Source organism: Drosophila montana, unplaced genomic scaffold, assembly GCF_035044405.1.
Source record: "Drosophila montana isolate Dmon_TW-CO22-7 unplaced genomic scaffold, ASM3504440v1 contig_787_1, whole genome shotgun sequence".
In the NCBI taxonomy this organism is placed as follows: Eukaryota; Metazoa; Arthropoda; class Insecta; order Diptera; family Drosophilidae; genus Drosophila; species Drosophila montana.
The window spans coordinates 334,813-358,646 of record NW_026999082.1 but is presented as its reverse complement, the minus strand read 5'-3'; the positions used below and the strand labels follow the sequence as shown (position 1 = coordinate 358,646).

Sequence of the window (23,834 nt, the reverse complement as noted above, 5' to 3'; positions counted from 1 at the left end):
CTGCGCCCAGAATTGTTGGGCGTGTGTGTGTGGCATGTGTTGTGGCACGTGCGGCACGTGTGGCACGTGTGGCCTGGGCTTGCAACAACTTCAAGCACTTGCGGCTATATCATAGTAATAATAATACAAACATACGCATGCATATATACATACATATATATATCTATAAAAATCTATAGTTACAGTAAAAAATTGATTTAAAAAACATAAAAAAATATATTTTAAGCATTAAAGTAGCCAGATCGAGTAATGTAATATTTGTTGTTTGTTTTGTTTATTGTTTGTTGCAACCCACCAAACATGCCACGGCGGCGGCGGCGGCTGCTGCTGCTGCTGCTCGTAGCCAGCCAGGGGCCAATGCCTTGCCTTGCCTTGCCTTGCCCCATTGTTGCCTTGCCCCCTGCCACGTGCTGTTGCTCAAATTAGAAATTGTTAGAATTATGCTACAAAAACAAATATTAATATTGATAGATTTTGCAACGCCCCTTTTCGAACCGAAATCGGAGCGATGCCCATTGCCCGGCGTTGCACGCGCTTTGCACTCCATACACAGCTCTCACTCTCTCTCACTCTCTCTCTTGCTCTGTCGCTCTCTCTCGGCTGTGGTGCAGCCAGTGCTGAGCCTGGTCTGCGCTAATCCCCTCCAGCTGTAAGCCTTGCCACGGGCTCAGCCACACAATATATATATAAATATATATAGATATATGAATATAAATATATATATATGTATATATATAGATATATGTATATGTAATGTATGTTGATTTGCTTTCATTTTTGCTGCTGCTGCTTTTGTTGTTGTTGTTGTTATCGTTTTTGTTTTGTTTGTTTTATAGTTGTTGTTGTTGTTGTGTGTGTGTGTGTGTGTGCGCGCGAGTGTGTGTGTGTGCTTGAGCTATATCAGCGCAATCATTTGTCCTCACAGCAGCCAGTCTTGGCCAGCTGCTTCTGGAGTGCGGGCGGAATGAAATCTTTCGTCTTGGAATGATTGCCCTGGCCAAGCAGCGCCGGCTCCACATGCTTGCCCTCCTGTATGCGCTGTATGCACTTGAGCAGATCATAGTTAATCCGCTCGCTAACCACCGAATCTTTTCTGTAATATCAAAACAAATGCATATTGAGATAATTTTCTAGAATTTTGTTGCTCCTTAGCACTCACTTGTAGTCCGGATGGCTGAGCACCTGTTCGCGTATCCAGGTGGCCGTTGTGATTAGCTCGCCGGCGGCGCGCTTCTGTATGAAGCGCAGATACTGTTCAATGGTGCAGTGCGTGTCCGTGTCCACCTCCATGGACTGCAGATAGCTGCGTATTAGCGGCACCAGGCCAGGAAATACACCAGGCTGCAAAAGAGTTAAGTGCAAAGTATTATTCGTGGTGTCTGCATATTCAAAATGTATTAGAATACAGCTCGCTTCTAGTTTATATTGTTATTCTATTAAAATCTTTTATTTAGCTAGAAGCACAGCCCCAACATGGCATCTAATTCTGTTGTTAATTCTATGTTTCATATACATATTCAATTTGATTCGGGTATAACTCTCGACTTCCTCTCTTTTTTTTACATAAACAGGGGCATTCCCTTAGCATATCTCATTTAGCTGTTAAATTTGGACCACTGTTAGACCAAAGTAACAGCGCGCTGTTATTTTACCAGCTATAGCTGAGCTAACAGCACTTTAACATTATATACGTTAAGTAATATGGAAAGCAGTGCACTGCTTGACTAAAGCAGTTAACCAATTTTATCTTGTGCCCGGTAAGTTAACACGTACTTTTAAATTGTATTTCAAAAAATGGTTTATCTAAATGTTAGACAATTGCAGCAATATTCCAGAAATTAACAACTTTTTGTTTTTTTTTATATTTTTCTTTAAGCTATCATAAAAATTAAAATGTTGGACTCTTTTGTTGTAGGTAAACGAATTACTTTTAATATATTTTTAAAAGCCGAAATCTAATTTCGCTTGGTCTAAATAAATTTGTAACATTTTCGTCGAAAACAATAATCTAATTCTGCAGGCTGTGAAACTTGCTATGACTTATTTATGTTACCCAACGCTGTCTTCTTGTTTTTTGATATAGAAAGAAAAATTTACCATTGACTTTAACAATAGCATTTTGTAGGCATATTATGTCTGCACAAGCCCTTTCAATTTGCTTAGATGTTGCCAGGCGTTGCCACTTTTGCAAACAATGTTAACATTGCATACAGAGCAGGCAATGCCCCCTAACATGAGATTTAACCGGGAACCTGAGCAAAGTGCATAGTTGGTGTTGTCCAGTTGAGAGACTTACCTTGCCATTGAAGATCTCATTGATGGTCAGCAGCTGGAACAGCTCGTTCTCCTCATCATCCGTGTCGGTGTGATCGCTGTCGGCACCGTTTTGAGTGTGTGTGCCATTGGCGTTGACATTCCCATTGCCATTGAGTCCAATGCCATGTCCGTTCAGCTTGGCGGTGCCATTGTAGAGTGGCTCAGCATTGCAGGCTTCATCGCTGCTGCTGCCATTTGTGGCGCTCGAGGTGCCATTGAGCTGGACACAGGCGGCGCGCTGTTCCGTTGACTTGGACGATTTGCGGAACCAGAATTTCTCCTTGCGGCACGCGTCACGCTTCTGGGCCGTCTGCATATTCTCGTCGACCTTGCTGATGGGCGTTAAGAAATTGAGCTGATACGATAAGATGACACGGGTCAGGAGCACAACAAAACAGACAATGGCCGCATTCTCAAAGTCCGAGATTTGCGCCTCGCACGGACGAAACTCGACGCGCCAGCCAATCGAGCTATTTGGTGGCGGTGGCTTGAAGCGCATCGTTTGCCAATTTGTCGATTGAATGTTCTCAAAATGATCGGTGTCCTCCTTATCATTCTGATGGACCTTCTCGCTAAACAGGGAGACGGTGTCCCTGATGAACAGATGGGCCACATGCTGGGCCAACAGATGATCGATGCCGCCCTCGACTAAACGCTTGTACACATCCTCATCGTATGTGAGCTTCACATCATTGTATTTGGCACCCTCCGGTGACAGATACGAATCGATGGAATCGTAACGCGATTTGGCGATATGAAATTTGCTATCTGTTAGCGGTTCAAGGCCGCGCTCCTCCAATGTACGACAATCCACCGAGGAGCTAATCACATTCCAGCGGCAATCCGATTCGGTTAGATAGCCCCGATAAACCGGCGAGGCGGCGGTCAATGCCAGCATGATCGGGCAGAGCGGTGCCAGTTGATCGTAAAGACGACGTGCCTCTGTTATGTTGCATGCCTGAAAGGTCAATTGGAGGCAGCAACAGCCCATGCCAAAGCCCATGGCATCCAGCAGCACAACATCCGGTTCTCCAGGCGGTGCACCCTCGACGGGCAGCTTTGTGTTCACATCCTTGAAGACTGCAAACGGCAAGGGGAGAGCATTAGCTACCATTAAATATATATAATAATTTGATTTGGATATTTACCCTTCAGCTTGATGGAGACCTTCTCGCCGCGTCGCATGCGTATGTTGCGCGTGAGCGTCTTGAAGCGTGGATGGCCCGGAAAGATGGCCTCGTCGGGAAAGTAGAGGGAACGCGCAGCGCTAAGCGGATCCTCGGGCCGGGGCTGATACAATGGATACGTAAAGTTTGGCGCACCAAGACGTGGAAAATTTGTTATAGACATCACACACTCGTCGCTGGCCAGCAGCTCGGTGACCTCTTCGCGACGATAACGCATATTCGCCTCGACCAGATTGAAGTGGGCCATAAGGCCGCCAAATGGCTTGCCCGGCGTGCCCTCGATCATGTAGGCGCCGTATTCGGGGCGCCACAAGGATTTCACGCCCTTCGGATCGGCCAGTTCCTTTTCATTGAGCTTTGCCAGCAGATCCTTGGCCTTGAGTGCGACACGTGCCACCTGCTGGTCATCATCGAACTTGACGATTATATATTCAACCTCATCGCCCCATTTGAGTATATCGCCCTGGCGATCCTTTAGTCTGTGATACAGATTTATGAACTGATTGACGCCATGCTCCCGTACATGATTTGCCAGTTTTTTGGTCTCCTCCCAGGAGAGTGGGTTGCCCTCGCTTAATAGGCCCATTGCTGCAAGGGAAGAGAGTGAGAGTGAGATGGTGATACAGTCGGAGACAAAAATAGAGAGATAAGGACACGAAGAGTGAAAGGAGCAAGGAGAGAGACAGATAAACAGATAAACAGATACAGTTAGATATGGAGGGAGAGAGAGAAAGAGAGAGACAGATAAAAAGACACAGAAAGAGAGTTAGACAGAAATAGAGAGAGAGAGAAAGAAAGAGAGAGAGTGAGTATCTGTTCTATTAGAGAGTTTGTCACATTTGAGATATCTTTGGAATTTTGAATTTCTAAATAAAATGTTAGCCTTCGGCTGACTTTCAATTGATCAGCTACTCTACAATCCCAACTGTCTCTATAATACATATATATGTATATTCCTGGTCAAGAAACTCTTTGATTGAGTGCCAAAATAATCTTTGAAGCAATTAAACACAATACACATTTCAAGATTCCAATCGTATGCAATATAATAGAAACCATATCAAGAGCCCCACAAATCGCGTCAAAATAGCTAATCGGTCAGATAACTGGCAGATGATGATAGCCCGTGTCCATGTCCATGTCCGCAAAAGCCGACACAGCAACAGCGGCAAAGACCCCAAACGCCAACAGTATCTATGCGAGCTAATTCCACAGTTAATGTATCGCTAAAGACCTGAGAAACCGTAACTTAATGCAATGAAAATCGCATAGAAGGGCGAAGGTAAACTTTATGCAATGAAAATCGCAAAGAAGTGCCATTAAGGGAGAAAAGAAAAACAACATAAATCTATTTAGGCAGCAAATAAAATCTTTGTCCAAGTTTTAAGTGTGACTAGATTTATAGAAGTTATGAGCCAAGGCAGAATAAATTCGATGACATATCCTTTGCATACATCTATTTGATTATATGAGAGTAAGAGTATTTAGTTAACCAACAAAGAAAAATGAACTGTACCTTGCTCTAGTCAAGTGTTTTTCCCATGCCTCATGCGATTTTGGATTTCCGATGGATCTTACGTTTATTGTTATATAAAAATTATGAAAATAAAAAAAAGTTATATCGTCTAGCCGCGATTAGATGTATTTCTGCTGTATTTATAACTATTAGCAAGGAGGCTACGAAATTTACAACATTTCGATTCAATTAATTGATGAGCACAACGAACAAAAGAAATGGCAAATCGATAATGCGCACCACACCCTGACCACACAAACACACACTCACACACTCACGCACACACACACACACACACACAGTACAAACCTTTGTAATAAAAACAAAAATTAATCAAATTATTGATAAGACATATTATAACAGTGCATAGGTAGTTTTTATATGTATACATAAAAATAATATATATTTATATGTATATATGTACATATATTAATATTTATGCATGTACGCGTTTATTGTGCCCGGAACCCATTGAAAAAGGTTAAGAAGGGCATATTGGTTTTGCGTAAACGTATGTAACAGGCAAGATCTGGGTACTACGAACCCGAAGAATAGGTCTCTATATTTGATCAGAGCGACGAGCTGAGCCTAAATATCCCTTTCCATCTGTATTAATGCATTTATATTGGAAAGTACAAAAGCTACAGACTTCTCATTTATAAATATACTTTCACCAAAGTCATAAAACGAAACGAGTTTATCAACTTCTTTTAAGATAGCTTCGTTCTTTTTTATAATATCGATAAATATCGATTTTGAGACTCGATGGTTATTATGGCTAGATATGCTAAACTTCTTAGGTATGTTCTCATAGCGTGAGTTAATCAAATTTCATTCGATATCTACGCTCATGTTCTGATTATCGATAAATATCGATTTTGGAACAAGGTTTCTTAAGGCAAACCTCAACGATTATTGAAGCTAGATACGCCGAACTTTGTAGCTAGTTTCTCGTAGCCTTAAGCGGAGTGAATTTATCACATTTCTTTCGATATTTACGCTCAGTTTACTAATATCGATAGATATCGATTAGTTTACTTTTACAGCTCGAGCCTTGCGCTTTGGTTGACTGTTGAACTGACTGTCAAAGTTTAGGACTGGAGGCACAGCAGCTCGGCGTTAGGTGTAGGGCATCTATTAGTCGTGCACTCCCCACCGGAGCACTCTTACTTGTTTGTTTATGGCCACAATTGTGCGCAATGTGTCTGTATTTTATTTAGGGTACTCAAAGAGCTGTTGCTGCTGCTGCTGCTGCTGTGCGACACTTGACTTTAGTTGATTGAATCATGCACTCAAATGGGTATTTGCCAAACAGCCGCCTCTCCCCACCTGCCACCCCCCCCCCCCCCCCCCCTTCACACTTGTCATAGAGCGAGCCGCCGGGGTGGTCCCGCTGACACACTTGTTATGCGCAGATTTATGGCCAATTCAACTGGCAATATTAACAAGAAAGACAAAGCCGCCAAACAGGGCAAGCGCCGAAGTTTGTATACCCTAGCATGCAAACAAATTGTATATATAGGATATATGGTAAGCTGATCTTTAACCAAATCGTGTCGGAGAACAAAGAGGCTTAGCTTGATAATCGGTCAATTCATTTTGATATATATAAATATATATAATATACCTATATGAAAGGCATATTGAAACTTGTATTTGTGAATTTGTGAGTTGGGATATCTATTAAAAGCGAGGCAGAAACCAGATTTTGCATATTTGAATTAACTTCAAACGAGCCCTAAGTCCAATTATTGGAATAAAGAAAAGTCGTTGGAAAAAAAAGAGCTGTCGTAATAATTTTTGGTTCGAGGTCAACTTAAAATAATAACAAAATAAATTGTTTACTTCCATTGCCTATTTTTATTTTTTTTTTCGACCTGACCTCGAGACAGGCCGCATTAAAGTCTCAAGCCGTAAGGTTGTTTATAATCTGGAAAAAACTATTTGAATTATTAGAATCGAGTCCAACTCTGTAAAACATAATAAGACCTATAACTGTTGAGCGGGGTCAGGATAGTTTCTTTTGCTTACAAGATATAGAAAATGGTATTGTATAGCATAGTCCAGTATAGTATAGTATATATAGCACAGTATACTATGGTATAGTAGAGCATAGCAATTCGAATTGCACAATTTTGATTTAATATATTTGTCTGAAAGCAGCTATGCCAAGTCTCATCAGCGTCTCCTCAGTGAGAGACTAGTTACAATAGACTCGAGGCTAAATATAGGAATAAATGTGTGGAAGGAACATGTTTATAAGAATCAAGTTATCTCTGCTAAATGACTATGACAAGGGTATTAAGACCAATTTGTGGCACTTTTAGTTGGGTTATAAAAAGAAAGAAGATTAAAGAAGATTGTATTTCTATACAAGGTCAAACAAAGGGTTCTTCTTAAAGAACTCGGTTACAGATTTCGTATTTGGTTGAGATATTGTTGAAAAAATATAAGAATATTTCGATCTGGCAGAGTTGCATACATATGTATGTCTATATGAGAGAGAATGAGAGACTAGTTGACAGACAAACAGAAGCCCGATTATCAACTCGGCTCGTTGTAACTCGCACATTTGATTTGGCATATTTGTAATGACCGTCGGTTAGGGTATCAGAACGCAACAACAACAATGGGCAACAAAATGTGACTGCGTCTATAATTGCAATTGCAATTGAAACCGAAACCCAAATACCGAATCGAAACAATTCAGAAGACTGAATTGTTGTGCTGTCGCATTATTATAGCTATTAGGAAATACAAAAATCGTTCGCTTGTGACAACAATTTCAGTTTCCAGCCAAACTAGTTGCAATTACAAGCGACTGCGGCAAGCCGAAGTTGAAATACTCTATTAAAATAGGGAAATGCACTTCAACAAGTAATGGAGTAGAGCTTGCTCAAGATATCTGAAGAGGGAAAAAGTATTTCATACAAAAAGTGAATACTCGAGCCGTCTTCCTTCTTCTATTAGAACTATGTATATATCGACCCGACTTCCTTCATGCTTTAAAGAGCTATATGATTTAATAGATCGCTTCTAAAAGGTATTTGTTTGTTTGTTAGCATATATATATAATTCAGATGGATCATTCCGATGGTAGCTATATAATGTAATGACCCTATGTTAAAGAGGTTTTAATCATATATAAGACGGACTTGGTCAACATATTTTCATACACTTCACTTGTGACCGATCGTTCCTATGACAGTTATATGATATAGTTGTCCGATCCGAACGTTTTCGAGTTATGTATCTGCATTAGAAAGACGCGCCCAGGCGAAGTTTCATGACGCTAGCTTTAAGAATGACAGACTCTTTGGCACAGAAGCACACAGAAGGACAGATTAATAAAGGCCAGGCAGTTGATATGGATCAAGAATATATATATATATACATATATACTTCAAGGGGTTACGCACTGCAGGACCAATTTGTTCTACCCGCCGCGGAGGCATAGTAAAGTTCTTAATTAATTATGCAAATGTTAAAATCCGCTCAAATACACAACAGATCATTTTCAGCTTGCATATATACTAGATATACTATTTGGATATATACTATATTGTATATAAAGCTGGCAAAAGTTAACAATTTGTCAGCTGCACGAGTTGTCAGTCACATATGAGTTATTGCCATTGGTTGATTTGAGGTTTAGCTTCGACTCGATTCGATCTGATTCATTATTCAAATGCATTTCGTAATGCACGCGATTGATTAAAGTTGATAATCATCTAGTTTTATGAATAAAACAATTATTGAATCTTATTGAAATAGCACATTGTAAGGCAAGGAAATGTCGGAACCGAGTTGGGCATAGTTCATTGATATTATATTCAACCGACTCGAACTCACAATCAACTAAATTACACGATATATGCCTTTAATTATAAACAATGTTCACTTTCACAGATACAAAAACAACAAAAAGAAAAATAGGCAAAAAAAAAAAAAAAAAAGAAAATAGAGCTGGAAAAAACTCGGAAAATGAATATACCTTCAGGTTCGTCGGAGTTAGTTGCACGTTTATAATAATACTAAGGATACACTCTCGCTCTCTCTCTCTCTTGTAAGTTGCGCCCCTTTGAGGCACGGCCCAACTAGAACTTGATCGCTTCACGGCCAAACGACGACTAAATATACCCGCGGCCAGACTCCAGCTTATTATGCAGCGGATGTGGACGACGCTCGGCCAGCGGACAGGCTGTTCGTATCATGAGTCGAGCGGCCGATCCATCGATCCGTATCGATCGTACCGCCGCTGCCGTTGCCGTTGCCGTTGATGACGACGAGCCGCTGACAACAACACCAAAGAATATACCTTGCCGGGGAGCCACCGTGGGGCAAACATCGCAAAAACTTGGCGAGCTCCAATTGATTTGTTTCAGATATCTTTCAAATAGTTTATTATAGAAGATTCAAAGTTCTATGTCGACTTCGTTTATGAGTTCTTGAAAAACAAACAAGATTTTCTATTGCAGCTACAAAATATAGTCAACCGATCTGACCGATTCCGGCATATATACTGTCTGCAATAGAAAGACGAGGCTATTCATGAGCATACTTTTGAACTGAGCGACACGGCCAATATGTATATAACGATATATATATATATTTAGATATACTTAGGATATAGTCATCCGATCTGGACGATTTCGACATATATACTATCTTCCATTGAAAGACTTGCCTATTCCAAGTTTCATGACAATAGTCTTACAACTGAGAGACAAAGCTGTTCATATTGAACAAGAATATATATAGTCATCCGATCTGGCCGATTTCGAGATATACACTGCTTGCAATAGCAAGACGAGCCAGACAATAGTTTTAAAACTAAGAGACACGACTGTTCACACCGATCAAGAATCTATATATATACTCATGATATCAAAAATGTTTTCCTCAATTCCAAAATATATGCTATTTTCCCAACAGGCAGTTAAAAAGGCAAAAGAAAGTAAAGTGTTTGAGTTAGGTTAGAGATAGAGTTTTCCAGTCCCCATTTTTGAATGGAATAGAACAAAAGACAAGGATCTAAAAGTCAATCAAGAGATATAGATGAAAAGTGGCAACAGTGCACATTTATCTTCAAGCCAAATATTTAACAGCTAGATAGGAAACAAAGTTTGACAAAAAACTGTGAAGTATTTCAATCGCAAGAAAATGTTTCATTTTTGCAACGAACACATTCAGTTGGTTCCACGGTGCACAGGGAAGTTCTGCCCATTTGGGGGCTCTCATATCTGTGGAGGAGCGGATGTCGCCACAGTTGTGGCCAGGTCGAAAGGCGGGGTAGCGTATTGTGGCACTTGAAACTATTGATTGCCATTATAATTATTTGGACTATGTAATTTATTATGCATATTTAATACCAGGCGCAAATAAAAATACTTTGTCTAGAGTACAATATTTTTTCTATTTTTTTTTATTAAATATTTTTTTTTATTATAGATTTCAATTGTTTGATTTGGGCGGCATTTTGATTTATTACACTATAAAGATTATAATTAGAAGGTGTCGTAATTTGATAGACCATAACTAATGCACAGTAGCTACATAAAAATAGGTATTATACGAGGGTAGATCAAATCATATATTCCATTTAATTAGATCGTATATTAAATATGTAAGATTTCACATGGCTTATCAAACGTTTTAGGTATTGAAAATTTGGGGCAGAAGTCAACAAGAAAACTTTGGAGTATTTGTTGATTGTGATTAAGTTAAGTTAAAAGTTAAAAGACAAAGTTGATGAAGCTAAACTTCCAGCAGGTGGCAACACTGCACATTTATCTTCAAGCCAAATATTTACCAGTTAGATAAATTACAAAAAAGTTGTGAGATTTAGTTAAGCTGTCGGTTTGAAGCCATTTAGATATATGGTTCGCTATTAGGTGGCAACACTGCACATTTATCTTCAAGACAAATATTTACCAGCTAGATAAACGACAACACTCAACGGGCCGATAAGCTAATCAGAGCATGTTGAAGTGCTTGTTAGGCACGTGCTAACGTCTACCAACAAATATTGAATGTGACATAATATTCTCTTCGTTCAGCCCTCGCATTTATAATAAATATATACCTATATATATATATGTATATATATACATATATATTAAATACTAGTTGACGCATTGTAAATCTCACCGAAATCAGCTCAAGCTGAATTATTTAAAGCGGAAAAAAAATACAAATATGAATGTACTTGGATGCCGTTTTAGTTTTACCAGAATATCAGTTGAAGTAGCACTTAAATAAATTGAATCAAGAATGCGAACAACAACATCTATCGAGGAGCGGAAGGTGGCCGAAGGTGATTATTGGTGACTGGTAGCCGTTACCTAGATGGCTGGGTAGGTGGGTGGGTGGGTGGTATGTGGTGTGGTGTGGTGTGGTATTGGATTGGATAGGGTAGTGTGCTGTGTGGTGTGTTCTGGTGTGGAGTGGAGATATTGGGAACTGTTACTTTGTTTGTTTTAGCATCGAAAAAGGCGATCCGATTGCTGTTCTTGGTACAAAACAGTGGAACAGCTGTCAGATTGCGTTTACAATTGAGTACATTATGCATCAGCTGAAGTTCTATATAAGATCGAAATCGTATAATTCTGTGGTTCGGCCTCAGCCGCAGCTGTGTCTAATTATAACGAAAAAAAATATTCCACACAAACACACACAGATAGCCACAGAGCTTTGTAATTCGTTGAAACTTGTCATGAACCGTTAATGTAATCCAAAATCGACTTTAAAACCAACAATTAACGTCTAATTGGATGCTATAAAAAATTATATGAGGTAATATAATGTGACCATGGAGGGCAAGGAGCGACATTGCATCTAATAGAGGAAGATCATAGAGATAAGTACATACTCTTATAGATATAGATATAGATATAGATATAGATATAGACATAGATATAGATATTGATATAGATATAGATATAGATATAGATATAGATATAGATATAGATATAGATATAGATATAGATATAGATATAGATATAGATATAGATATAGATATAGATATAGATATAGATATAGATATAGATATAGATATAGATATAGATATAGATATAGATATAGATATAGATATAGATATAGATATAGATATAGATATAGATATAGATATAGATATAGATATAGATATAGATATAGATATAGACATAGATATAGATATTGATATAGATATAGATATAGATATAGATATAGATATAGATATAGATATAGATATAGATATAGATATAGATATAGATATAGATATAGATATAGATATAGATATAGATATAGATATTGATATAGATATAGATATAGATATAGATATAGATATAGATATAGATATAGATATAGATATAGATATAGATATAGATATAGATATAGATATAGATATAGATATAGATATAGATATAGATATAGATATAGATATAGATATAGATATAGATATAGATATAGATATAGATATAGATATAGATATAGATATAGATATAGATATAGATATAGATATAGATATAGATATTGATATAGATATATATATAGATATAGATATAGATATAGATATAGATATAGATATAGATATAGATATTGATATAGATATAGATATAGATATAGATATAGATATAGATATAGATATAGATATAGATATAGATATAGATATAGATATAGATATAGATATAGATATTGATATAGATATTGATATAAATATATGGATATAATATCATCATTTGGTCAGGCTATGTGTAACACATAAAAGAAGACATCTCCGATAACATAAGGTTTGCATATATTTCTGATCAATACCAACAGACGAGTCGAAACTTTGCTTAAGTTTTTTGTTTCTGTTGAAGTACCCAAACAACCAGATCGGATCACTAAAATATAGCTGCCACAACTAAGTTCTTGTACGAAAAATTATCTGTATACCATGAATCCATTGAAAATTGATAAAAAGGGGGTATGATTATTTTGTGCCAATGTATGTAACAGGCAGTAGAAAGCATCTGCAACACCATAAAGTATATATATTCTTGATCAGCATCACATACACAAGTCGATCTAGCCAAGTCCGTCCGCCTGTCCATCCGTCCGCCCGTCCGTATGTATGAACGCAAGGATCTCAGAACCTATAAGAGCTAGAGACTTAAAATTTGGAATGTAGATCCTCCTAGTGCTCGCGCAGTAGGATCGATAATCGATAAAAATCGATATCGAGCTAGAGTCTCCAAGCTTGACAAGTATCTTCCAGAATAGTATATAAATGTCAAGTATATTTCATTGAAAACCTTTCGCCAATGCAATTGCAGTTGATTCGTATGCCGTGCTATTTTTATGTGCTGCGATTTTAGTTCATTTTTTTCTATTGAGAGTCTAGATAGGCTGGTGTAGCTCAGCATTTACATACTTTATTATACGCCGAACAGAAGTGTATTCAATCTTAAGAATTAATAATATAAAAATAATTGAATGCAAATAATAAATAAACTATAAAAACAATTTTGTGAACATGAAGGAGAACAACAACAACAAAATGGGATTAAATAAAACTTATTAGTCAGCAAAACTTTTACTTGTTAGATGAACATAAATATTGAACATGAAATAAAATACTTCGTAATAGCAAAAAATAAAAGAATAGAAAGTAAAGTAACGAAAATCTTTCGGGTAATAATAATGTGTTTAATATCACAAACAAATCTGAACAAGGTTAAATTTGAATACATTGACAAATAATTCGGCAATATATAATAATATATAGAAACAAACCCAAAAGAAGTAAGAATTAAAAGTAATTACACATGAAAGGAAAAAACTCGCATGACTTTTTAATCATTTCAAGTGTTTTCGACTTGCGATTACGTCAATTTCCTTACATATCCCTCTCTTCAGGTGATATTTTTATATATGTACATAATTAAGGGTAATTAGAAAGAAAAGAAAACCAAAAGGAGGTAAATATATTTAAAGGGTTGACAACAGAGTTAAATTAATGAGAAAAAAAAAACAGGTAAAAGTTATATAGATAGTCGTGACTGACTAGCAGATACCCTGTGCCCAGGGCAGAGCTGACATTATATATATATATATATATACTATAATAGGGTAACTATGGGAAAATAGCTTCGGTATTTATTGTCCCATTTAAATGAAATTTTCACGGCACAAATGTGGCTTCCAAATATGTCAAAGAATCAAACTCGACAATTGGTTTTTCTTTTTACAATTTTCGGTTTGACGAAGGGCGGATAAGATGAAACTTTTCTCATCTGTGTATACTCTACAAGAGCATACCTACAAAGTTAACTCTACCAACTCTTTACACTTTCAAATTATGTTCAAAAACCGATATTCCAAATCGATATTTATCGATAAAAAAAAACACGAAAATGATTAGCTATATGCGAGTCAAGTTTGTTAATCTTTCGAATTACTTTGCTCTTCGTTCAGATCAAAAATCTAAAGTCTGGCTTGCGCTCCTTTGCCTGTTACACGCACTGCCAGCAAACTAATCGACCCGCTTTGCCACTTTTCACTGAGTGCAGGGTATAAGGAGAAGAAGTAAAAAGCACTCGAAAGACAGAGTTATCAATTGAAGTGCTTGGAGAATTCAGTACCTGTCAATCAAGAGTTTCTTCTATTTCCTTCTGATTAGGGCAAAAGGCGAGTGGACTATTTATAAAGATTATTATATTAAAGATACACATAACAATATACATATATACTTGAATTGATTTCCTCTAGCACTAAGCACAAAGAAATACATCAGCGCTTGGCACTAAAAATTGTGCAGGAACCAGTTCTGATTGTTGGGCGAACAAGTTTTTCCCCAAACTTTAAAGATAAATGCAGGCTCGGGCTTTCCACAAGGTAACTTTCGTGCGTATAGTCCTTGGCATTCAATTGTGCTTTGTTTTTATGTGCTGTTTATCACATGAGCCGAGCGCTACGTAAGGTACTTTGGAAACATTGTTGGAAAGGCAAAATAAAAAACTAGAAATTAGATAGCGTGGGTGTTTTTGAGTGCTACCGCTTGTAGGTCAAATGTTTCGATAAGAGTCGCTGTAAGTGGACCCGTTAATAGTTTTTTTTGCATAGCTCGACGTCTACTCATCGAGTCAATTAGTTATTCAAGCTGTGTGTGGCTGTTAATCAATTCCAGCTATATAAGATACAAAGAGCGTTCGGAACAGAGAAAATTAACTGGCTTTGTATGTTGCAAACGATTTTTTTGCTATTTTTAAGCAATTTTTGTTTAATTTGAACCGGCGACTTCTCGCTTGCTGGTTCAACGCTCAGAATTACAAAACAAGGCAGGCTCACGAAGTCTCATTTTGTTGAGCACCAGGACAAACTCTTCTATATAGCTTCTATTACACATGTTTGTTTATTTAGATAAGTTCTCAGGTATCTGTATTATGCACACAGCTGACCTGACCAACGCAATTTATATTGCTTTGAGGGGGGGGGAGGTGGAAAAAAAACGTTAAAATACTGCAAAGTCATTTAGGAGAAATACCAAAGTGTGTCTGTGTGTGTGTGTGTGTGTGTGTGTGTGCTTTAGTGGAAACTATAAAAATAACCTAAGCCATGTGTGTACGAGCGAGAGCATGATTCACCTTTGCGCACGGCTTGAATTTCGCTAATTGCTTTCGACTCTTTGTTTGCACAATACCTTGAGGCCATTAAATGGATAAGAAGGTAGTCATAAAATGAAACAATTTTATGAAATAGGCCACAAATGCGTACAGACCAAAGAAAATTCTATTTATATGCCTTTGCGGAAGGCATTCGAATTTTGTCGTGACTTCTGCAAGGCAAATATGTTTTTTTTTTTACCAGCATCAAGACCTGAGTTTTTATAGTCATGCCTGTCGTTCTAGTCTCAAAACTTTCATAGATCTCGTCCTGCTGTTGCAGATCGTATCAGTTCACTATATTAAATAGTTGCTGTGGAAATTATCGATCGTAACTCAGCAATCATTGAACTATTCTGCTAACATATTTGAGACCTCGCATGAAATCAAACCTTATGACTAGGCGAAGAATCGATTGGAAACGGTTTATAAGAGTATTTAATGTTCGGCTTGCCCTAATTCATATTATATCATAGTAAAGCTTTTTCTTATTAAATTACACATTTAAATGAAATAAATAAAAAAATATAAATAGTAATAGGATTTATCCATCTTTAAATTACACATGTATATGTATTCCGAACTTTCTATAAAAGTCATTCGATAGCAAGCCCAATTTTCTGAGGGCCTTACGTAAATCTTATAAATTCATAGCTTGCAAATGAATTATAACAAATAATCGAACTGATAAAGTATAAGAAACATTATTAATTTATGAAAGTGCTTTAATTAAAGTATTGTGCACAGGGTATCCCTTAGTTGAGAACCTTTTAACAATAATATTTCCATATGTTTTACTGCTAAATTTGAGTAATATCTCAAAAAAAAAAGCTATGATAAGCCGCAATTGATAAGCGAGTGTTGTAAAATAAAAGGGGTGGTCGGGAGAGGGGGAGCGGTCAGGTTAAAGGTGTGTTTGCGTGTGCTTCGTTTGATAAGAAGCGAAGATAAATGTTGATGAAGAGCAGATGAAGATCATTTACAGCGCAGCTTATTGTCAGTTGACATTCGCAAAGCCCAAGCGGCGTATACGTAATGTCGAAAGTCGCGAATCAAATGCGGAAAGAAGCAAATACATAAGAGAAACATCGAAAAGCAAAAACAACAACAAAAACAACAATGAAGGCAATTTTCAGGGCCAAACAATGTAGGCACATGAAATAGAAAACATACAAAGTCTACCGACAGATGCAAAGATACAAATGTATCTAAATGTATGTCTACATATATGTGCATACATATATGTACATATATATGTATGTATCCAGTTAGGTTTATCTGCAACGGAATGTAAACAAACTGTGTTTGCCGTATTGTAATAGGCAATAGGAAATTGCAGTCGTTGCACTTGAAATAATTGCACGCCATACAAGATTACGAAAGATTACGTATACGACGCATAAGCCGGGCAAAAATTACGAATCTAAGCAAATAAATAAAACTAAAGAACTAAGAAGAGGAGACGGAAGGAGGACACAAACAATTTGCGACGTAATTGAAATCTATGAGCCCGTTCAAAGCGAGCGAGCGAGTGAGAGAGAGCGAGAGCAGAGGCTATTGTTGCATAGATAAGTCGTGTGTGGGGCCCCAACAGTTGAATACTAGACACGCGGTTGCTCAATCACACTCAAACATATACAATATATACATATATATATATGTATATATACACATGTATATGCATGTGTGTCTGTGCATATACGTTTGTATGTGTGCATGTGTGTTCATTTATGAATATGCTACTCAGAATTTGGCAGCTGTCAATACAGAAATATGCCCGGTTGCATACTGTTTGCTCTGACTGACTGATGTACAGATTGACTGACTGACTGACTGATGGGCTGACTGATTGACTGACTGACTGATTGAATAACTGACTGATTGAATGAATGAATGACTGACTGAATGACTGACTGATTGACTGACTGAATGATTGACTGACTGACTGATTGAATAACTGATTGAATTAATGAATGACTGACTGATTGATTGACTAACTGACTGATTGACTTACTGACTGATTGACTGACTGAATGATTGACTGACTGACTAATTGAATGACTGATTGAATGAATGAATGACTGACTGATTGACTGACTGACTGACTGATTGATTCACTAACTGACTGATTGACTTACTGACTGGTTGACTGACTGATTGACTGACTAACTGGCTTACTGATTGACCGTCAACGCTCAGCTAAAACCGTTAGAGCTGCGCAGCTGAGCTTAGGGCTTAATACGTACGAATTTAGGCGTAAGTTGGAGTTATGATCGGATACGCCTCAAACTTAAGGCTAAAGTTTTACATTTAAAAAAAATGAATATGTTTTTTTTTTTGCCAATTTTAGCAACATGCGCGAAGAGCTTCAGCATGTGTAATTTCATACACTCGCCTAAATCCACGCTTCATGGTGGAAAATGGGGGAATATACCCCAAAAGACTTGATTAAACAGCTGCGACTGACAAATGGTCGGCAAAAAGATGGCAAAACAGATAGGAATTCCATTGAATCACAATCACAATTATTATTAACGTTCATTTAGCATTTGATTATCGAGGCATTTCAAATAATACACATTGAGTTATCTAGAATTTAATTTCGTTTTGCTTTCTTTTGTTTCTATGTGAAAATGTTATTTGTGTACGCATAAACAGAATCCACATAAATGACAGCCACACGTGTTAGCCCCAGTTTTTTCAGTATTTCGTATTTTATTTTGTTTTTATTTATTTTGTTTTGTGTAGTCTTATTAATAACTACAAGAATCGAACCTGATATGGAATTCTTGAAAGCACTTGTGCAAATGCAAATGACGATGAAACTTCAATATAATATTTATATTATACATTTTTAATTTTGTTTTAAAAAATTTGTTTAAACAGGTTTTCATTAGTAATACGCAGGCAGGCTCTACTAGCGAGTGCTCTAACTAACAGATACTCTTTCTTTGTGTTTATTATTTTGAAAAGATATTCACTTTTGGTGATCGGAAATAATTTCACAGTTTGTTGTGGATTTTGGAAATAAATTCACATTTTCTTGTGGATTTTGCATGATTTTATGTGAGATGCAAAATTTTAAATATTTCATTTATTATAGATTATAGATCAATTTTGATATATTTTTATTTTTATTTATCTATTTCATATATTTAGGCTGTAAGTTCTGATGGGTTGGCCGAAATAAATTTTCGGAATATATAACTAAAATATTTTGTAATTTTTTCTGTGTTATCCTATCTAAGAATAGTCACAATAGCTACAGGGTATCAAAATTGGATTTGTGCAATGATTGTTGTTGTTGTTGTTGTTGTTGTACTTTAATCATTTATCTTGTCAATTGCGTAAAGTAAGCGTGCAAATAATTAAAGCACTCAAAAACTAAACATCAGCTCTTACAATGACGCACTGCAAAATAATTGCAAAACACTTTTGTCATCAACATCATCATGATGATGAACATTATGATGATAATGATGATGATGATGACGATGACGCACTAGAGCAGATATTTATCTGAAATTCGTTAGGTATTTTTCATTGTCAATTAAACAACAGAAGCTCAACTGAGCTCACAAATTGAAAGGGAATTAGTTTGTGGGAACAGAGGAAAAATGGTTGCTTCAGTTAAAAGTGCACGACTAGCAGTTACCCTGTTGTTTCTATACAAATGCGGCAAGCTGCCTACTTTATACAGTTGCTGGTGCTTCTTCTTTTTCCCTCAGACTCACTCTATAGGAAATGGTTTCTTGAATAACTTCGGAGTTTATTGTCCGATCTTCATCGTCTTTGCAGAGCTTCAAAGTGGCATACAAAAAGGTGTGAATACCAAAGCACAAGGCTTTTGCTTGAAAATTATCTCTATTTTAGAGTTTTGGGAAAGTAATATAGACAATTTTGGATCTATGTATACTATACAAGAATTGTTAGCAACTCTTCCTTCTAGCACTTAAAACCTCCTAAATGCTTAAAGAAAAACCAAAAAACGGTACGTCGTTATAGATGTTTATCGATTTCATAGAACAGGGGACTTAAGACGAAGCCAGGTCACTAAATTTTAAGACTCCAGCTCTTATTTTCCGAGATCGTTGCGTTTACGGACAGACGGATACTGTTAGATCGACTCAGCCGTTAATGCTGATCAAGAGTATACTTTATCGAGTCCGAGATACTCTTTTTGCCTCTTAGATACGTTAAACAACAAAAAAACAATTCTACCCTTTCGACACATTTTAAATGGGCTTTCAAAATGCAAACATATTGAACCACATTTCATGTCGCTGTCAAAATTTTGCACATTTATAAAAGTATAGAAGAAAAAAAAATAAGTAAAATTAGCACAAAGCGAAAATTACAACTTTTCGCATCAGTTCAGAAATGTATTTCCTGGCGACGTTACCTAATTAGCTAGTCTAAACTCTTGTCGTGCCCGAGTGAAACTCAAAGGCTTGAGGCTGTTTGCAGGGGCTGTGGGGTACTGAACTGGGGAAAACAACTGTTAGATCTTGATGACAATGAATGATAAAACGTCAAGATGTCCAAGAGTGGGTCGTATTATCTTAAAACTGGCTAAAAGTTTTTACAACGAAGCTTAGATACGCTTAAATATTTGACAAGATAATTTAGCCTTTTATGGTTTTATGTCTATAATCTATTATCTTATAATCTATTGAAATAGATATGTATGTATTCCCTTGTTAGAAAAGCTCCTTTTGTGAAGACGAAGTATAGATTTCTTCTTCTTGAATTACATATATTCTTTTAAGAAGTTTCAAGTTCTTCTTGAGTAATATTCTTTTAAGTAGTTTAGAGTTATTTTTCTGGAATTATACACTCTAAACAAATAGTTTTCAGTTAATACATATGTCAATATGAATTTCATCATATTTTATCTGCATTTTTTTTTTCATTATTCGCGAACCTTCCTAGCTGTAGGTAATTTAATGACTGTTTTCAATATATCGAATTTCTAATCTACTTTATTTAGCTATTTGGGAAAATTTGCAGAGATAGCTAAACTAGTTATTCAAATTAAACGGGCTACTTTTACGGGCATGAAGATCCAAAGAAATAGCTAAATTCATTTAAATTGCAAATACATAGCTTCTGCAATTAGCCAAAAAGTTGGCTTTCAAATAGCTGAATGTGCAACACTGATAAAGCGAATAGGTTTTAGCTCTGTTATAATTTTTGATTATATGTACATACATACATACATACATACATACATACATACATATGTATGTATTTCATCACATCTCATCATAGGGAACTTGCAGTTCGAGAAACTTCCTTAAGTTAGTGTTTTTCTTGTCTCTCTCTTCTTTCCCCCTCTCCCTTTTCTTTTTTTGCGTCGTCATTTGACATTGCGATTAGCCCAAAGGAAGGTGGCGTCAAGCAGCCGGGGTCGGGGTGACAAGGTCGACTTTTGCACACAATAGATAAACAAATAAAATAGAAAACGAAACAAATACAATAAATAGTTATCTATGTATATGTGTTTTACGGTTACTGCGATAAACAATACACACGGCACATGGCATGATTCCGATACCAATCGATCGTGTCTATGCGTATCTGTCATGTGCGAGGCCAAATGCAAGCACGGTCGTGTAGTGTCGTGTCGTGTCGTGTCGTGTCATGCCCTATTGTGAGTCATGGCGCGTTGGCTATTTCTGCTGATTCACGATGATGTTTGAGAGTCTTTGGACAACATGATATGCTAATTCTCAAATTTGCCAGTGCTTGCTGTTGTTGTTCGGTTATCTTTAGTTTGGTGTTGTTCTTGTTGTTGTCTTGTGGTGAAATTGCAGCCCATGTGGGAAGCACATAGAAAACAGATACCAACCAATACATGCGTGCGTTCGTGCGTGCATGCGAACATGTATATGTGTTAGTGCTGATCTCTCTCTCGTGCGCTCTGGGCGATTAACTCTCAATTTTGCGAGTGCCTTGAACTTCACAGCTTCCACAGCCACTCCCGCAGACCCGTAATCCACAAGCTTGGACTTAAACCAGTTTAAAATGTATTGTACTTTTTGTTTATCACACGCGACTTGTGCATGAGTAATGCGGGAGTGACGTCACAGCAGCAGTAGCATATATATGTATGTATATTGATTTTTTTTGTTGGTTTGCTAAGCTCGTTCTCAGCTAATTGGTGATCAAAAATAAAAAAAAGTTGCGCTGCTCTCAACTTAAAAAAGTTGCCGATTTTGGCATGTGAATGACTTCACAGAAATGTGACAGGCAATAAATCGCGTATGATATGTAGGTACATACATATATATACATATATGTATATGCTGTGATAAGTTTCTAAGTCGATTAAAATATCAAATTAGAAGCTTCCAGGCCAAACGCTCAAGGCCACTGCTGTTCCAGTCCAATTGGACAGTGTGTAAGCCGTACGCCTCAATCAAACACATATGTATGTACGCACATACCCATCGGCATGCACATAAATTTGTATGGAAAGCTAATGTCAAGGTTATGCACGGCCTGGAACTGGACAACAAAACGCGCTACTTAAACAACAAAACTAATTGTCATGTAATTACGAGCCAAAAAATCAATAAAAAAAAAAAAACCCAAACCCACTTGTAGAGACTGAAATTACGCACTTATTCAAATAATGGACACATTAAACACACATGCATGCGCATGTATAGTATAAGTAGCTTGTTAGAAATTACGGCAAACACTTACCGGTAAATGCTGTAGAACAATGATAAAAGCAACAAACGCGTGCGCTCCAATCAGAATTTTTCGGCTTCTTGTTGGATGCTGCTCAGCTGTTGCTCTCGGCGTTTGAATTATATGAAGCGGGTGAGGAAACCTAGCGGCGGCGGCGGCGGCAGCGACGGCGGCGTTGGCTGCACAAACAAAAATGACCTGTTTGTTGTTGGTGCTGCTGCCCTCGCTCTTATTGTCTGCGCTGCTTACGCTGTCTCTTTTGCTCGCTCTCGCTGACGCTGTCTCTGTGTGCCGTGTGTTTGTGTGTGTGTGACCGCGTGCTGATGTTTTTCACACACGTTTTGATTCTGATTTCGAATGCCGATTCAGAATTTATTTTTGTTGTTGTTGGTTGTGTAACCAAACGACAAACTCAACTGACCAACGTCAATTTAACGAACTTCTCTTTAATTTTTCCGATTTTTCGCAGCTCTTGCTGGTTGGCGCTGTAGTTGTAGATGTTGTTGTTATTGTTCTAATTTGCACTTCTGTTTGTGTTCTTGGGGTTTATTTTAGTTGATTGTTTTGCCACGATTTCACAATATGCTTAATAAACAAAAGAAATTCATATACATATACATACATTTAGTATCATCTAAGCTGAATGTGTGTCTGTGTGTGTGCGTGTGTGTGTGTGCATGAAAACAACAAAATGTGCAGGCCGCGTGTTTTTTTCTTCTATTTATTTTTGTTTTTGTATTTGCTTACTATGTAACTACCGTTACAGCTGCAACGTCAACTCTGGCGGCGACTGTAATGTCGGCCGCACGCTTATGCAGATTTTAAATATTTATTAATAATAGACGCTGTTCGCACTAAAAGGAAACACATACATGTGCACATTTAAGAACAACAACATAAATGTGCGGCTGGGCCTTTTAAGACTTTTTTTAATATCGCATATGTACTGTATGTACGTGCATGCACATGTACGCATGCATGTGTGTGTGAGTTGTTCTAATTAGAAGACGCTGCTGCTTTGAGTGTGTGCGTGTGCTTTAATGAGTGTGGGTGCGCTAGCGATCCAATTGCTTACTGCTTATAATTCGCTTTTCCGATCCGATGTCTGGTGCCGCCACCAACAATTTCACAATTCCACAAAAATGCACACAATGTTTTTAACTAGAAATTTCACTTGAAACTCAATTTAACGGCGGCAATAACGATTTTGTTTCTGCTATGTGTAAATAGTTGTTAATTTCTAATTGCCAGCGTGAGAACGACAGCGCTATTTAACACAAAAATTCCAAAAAAAAAAAAAACAAACTAGAAAACCTGCCACTGCGCGCGGCTATTTATGTAAAAAAAAAAGGTTGTACGCATTAAATGCATGGTGCTGCCAGATAACGCAAATGCTCCAATACACCATGCGGTGTATATGGCAGCGCCAACAGCTGATAGTGTTGCAAAGCGCGCGCGCGCGCGCTCCCAAAAAAACCATTTCAAATTTCA

The 23,834-nt window shown here is 37.2% G+C and overlaps 1 protein-coding gene across 3 annotated transcripts; it reads right to left on the bottom strand.

Annotated features, from left to right (window-relative positions):
* Positions 1 to 196: 196 nt before the first annotated feature.
* Positions 197 to 23,586, bottom strand: Gclc (glutamate--cysteine ligase). Of its 3 annotated transcripts, XM_064699095.1 has the most exons (6): positions 23,419 to 23,586; positions 22,356 to 22,928; positions 3,465 to 4,091; positions 2,297 to 3,396; positions 1,160 to 1,341; positions 197 to 1,093 (listed from the first exon to the last, which is right to left on the bottom strand). In XM_064699095.1, the coding sequence occupies exons 3-6, from the start codon at positions 4,087 to 4,089 to the stop codon at positions 910 to 912; spliced, it is 2,091 nt and encodes a 696-aa protein (XP_064555165.1). In that variant the 5' UTR covers positions 4,090 to 4,091; positions 22,356 to 22,928; positions 23,419 to 23,586; the 3' UTR covers positions 197 to 909. The 3 variants fall into 3 exon arrangements, with proteins under 3 accessions (XP_064555165.1, XP_064555166.1, XP_064555167.1); XM_064699096.1 differs by lacking the exons at positions 22,356 to 22,928; positions 23,419 to 23,586 and adding an exon at positions 9,014 to 9,143; XM_064699097.1 differs by lacking the exons at positions 22,356 to 22,928; positions 23,419 to 23,586 and adding an exon at positions 4,341 to 4,393.
* Positions 23,587 to 23,834: the final 248 nt, after the last annotated feature.

Bases quoted from the DNA above. Each gene is read 5' to 3' on its own strand.
- Gclc (XM_064699095.1), bottom strand. From the start codon at position 4,089: ATGGGCCTATTAAGCGAGGGCAACCCACTCTCCTGGGAGGAGACCAAA. The intron at 1,342-2,296 runs GTAAGTCTCTCA...ACTCTTTTGCAG, and splicing joins ATGAGATCTTCAATGGCAAG to CCTGGTGTATTTCCTGGCCT. The intron at 1,094-1,159 runs GTGAGTGCTAAG...TTGATATTACAG, and splicing joins CTCAGCCATCCGGACTACAA to AAAAGATTCGGTGGTTAGCG.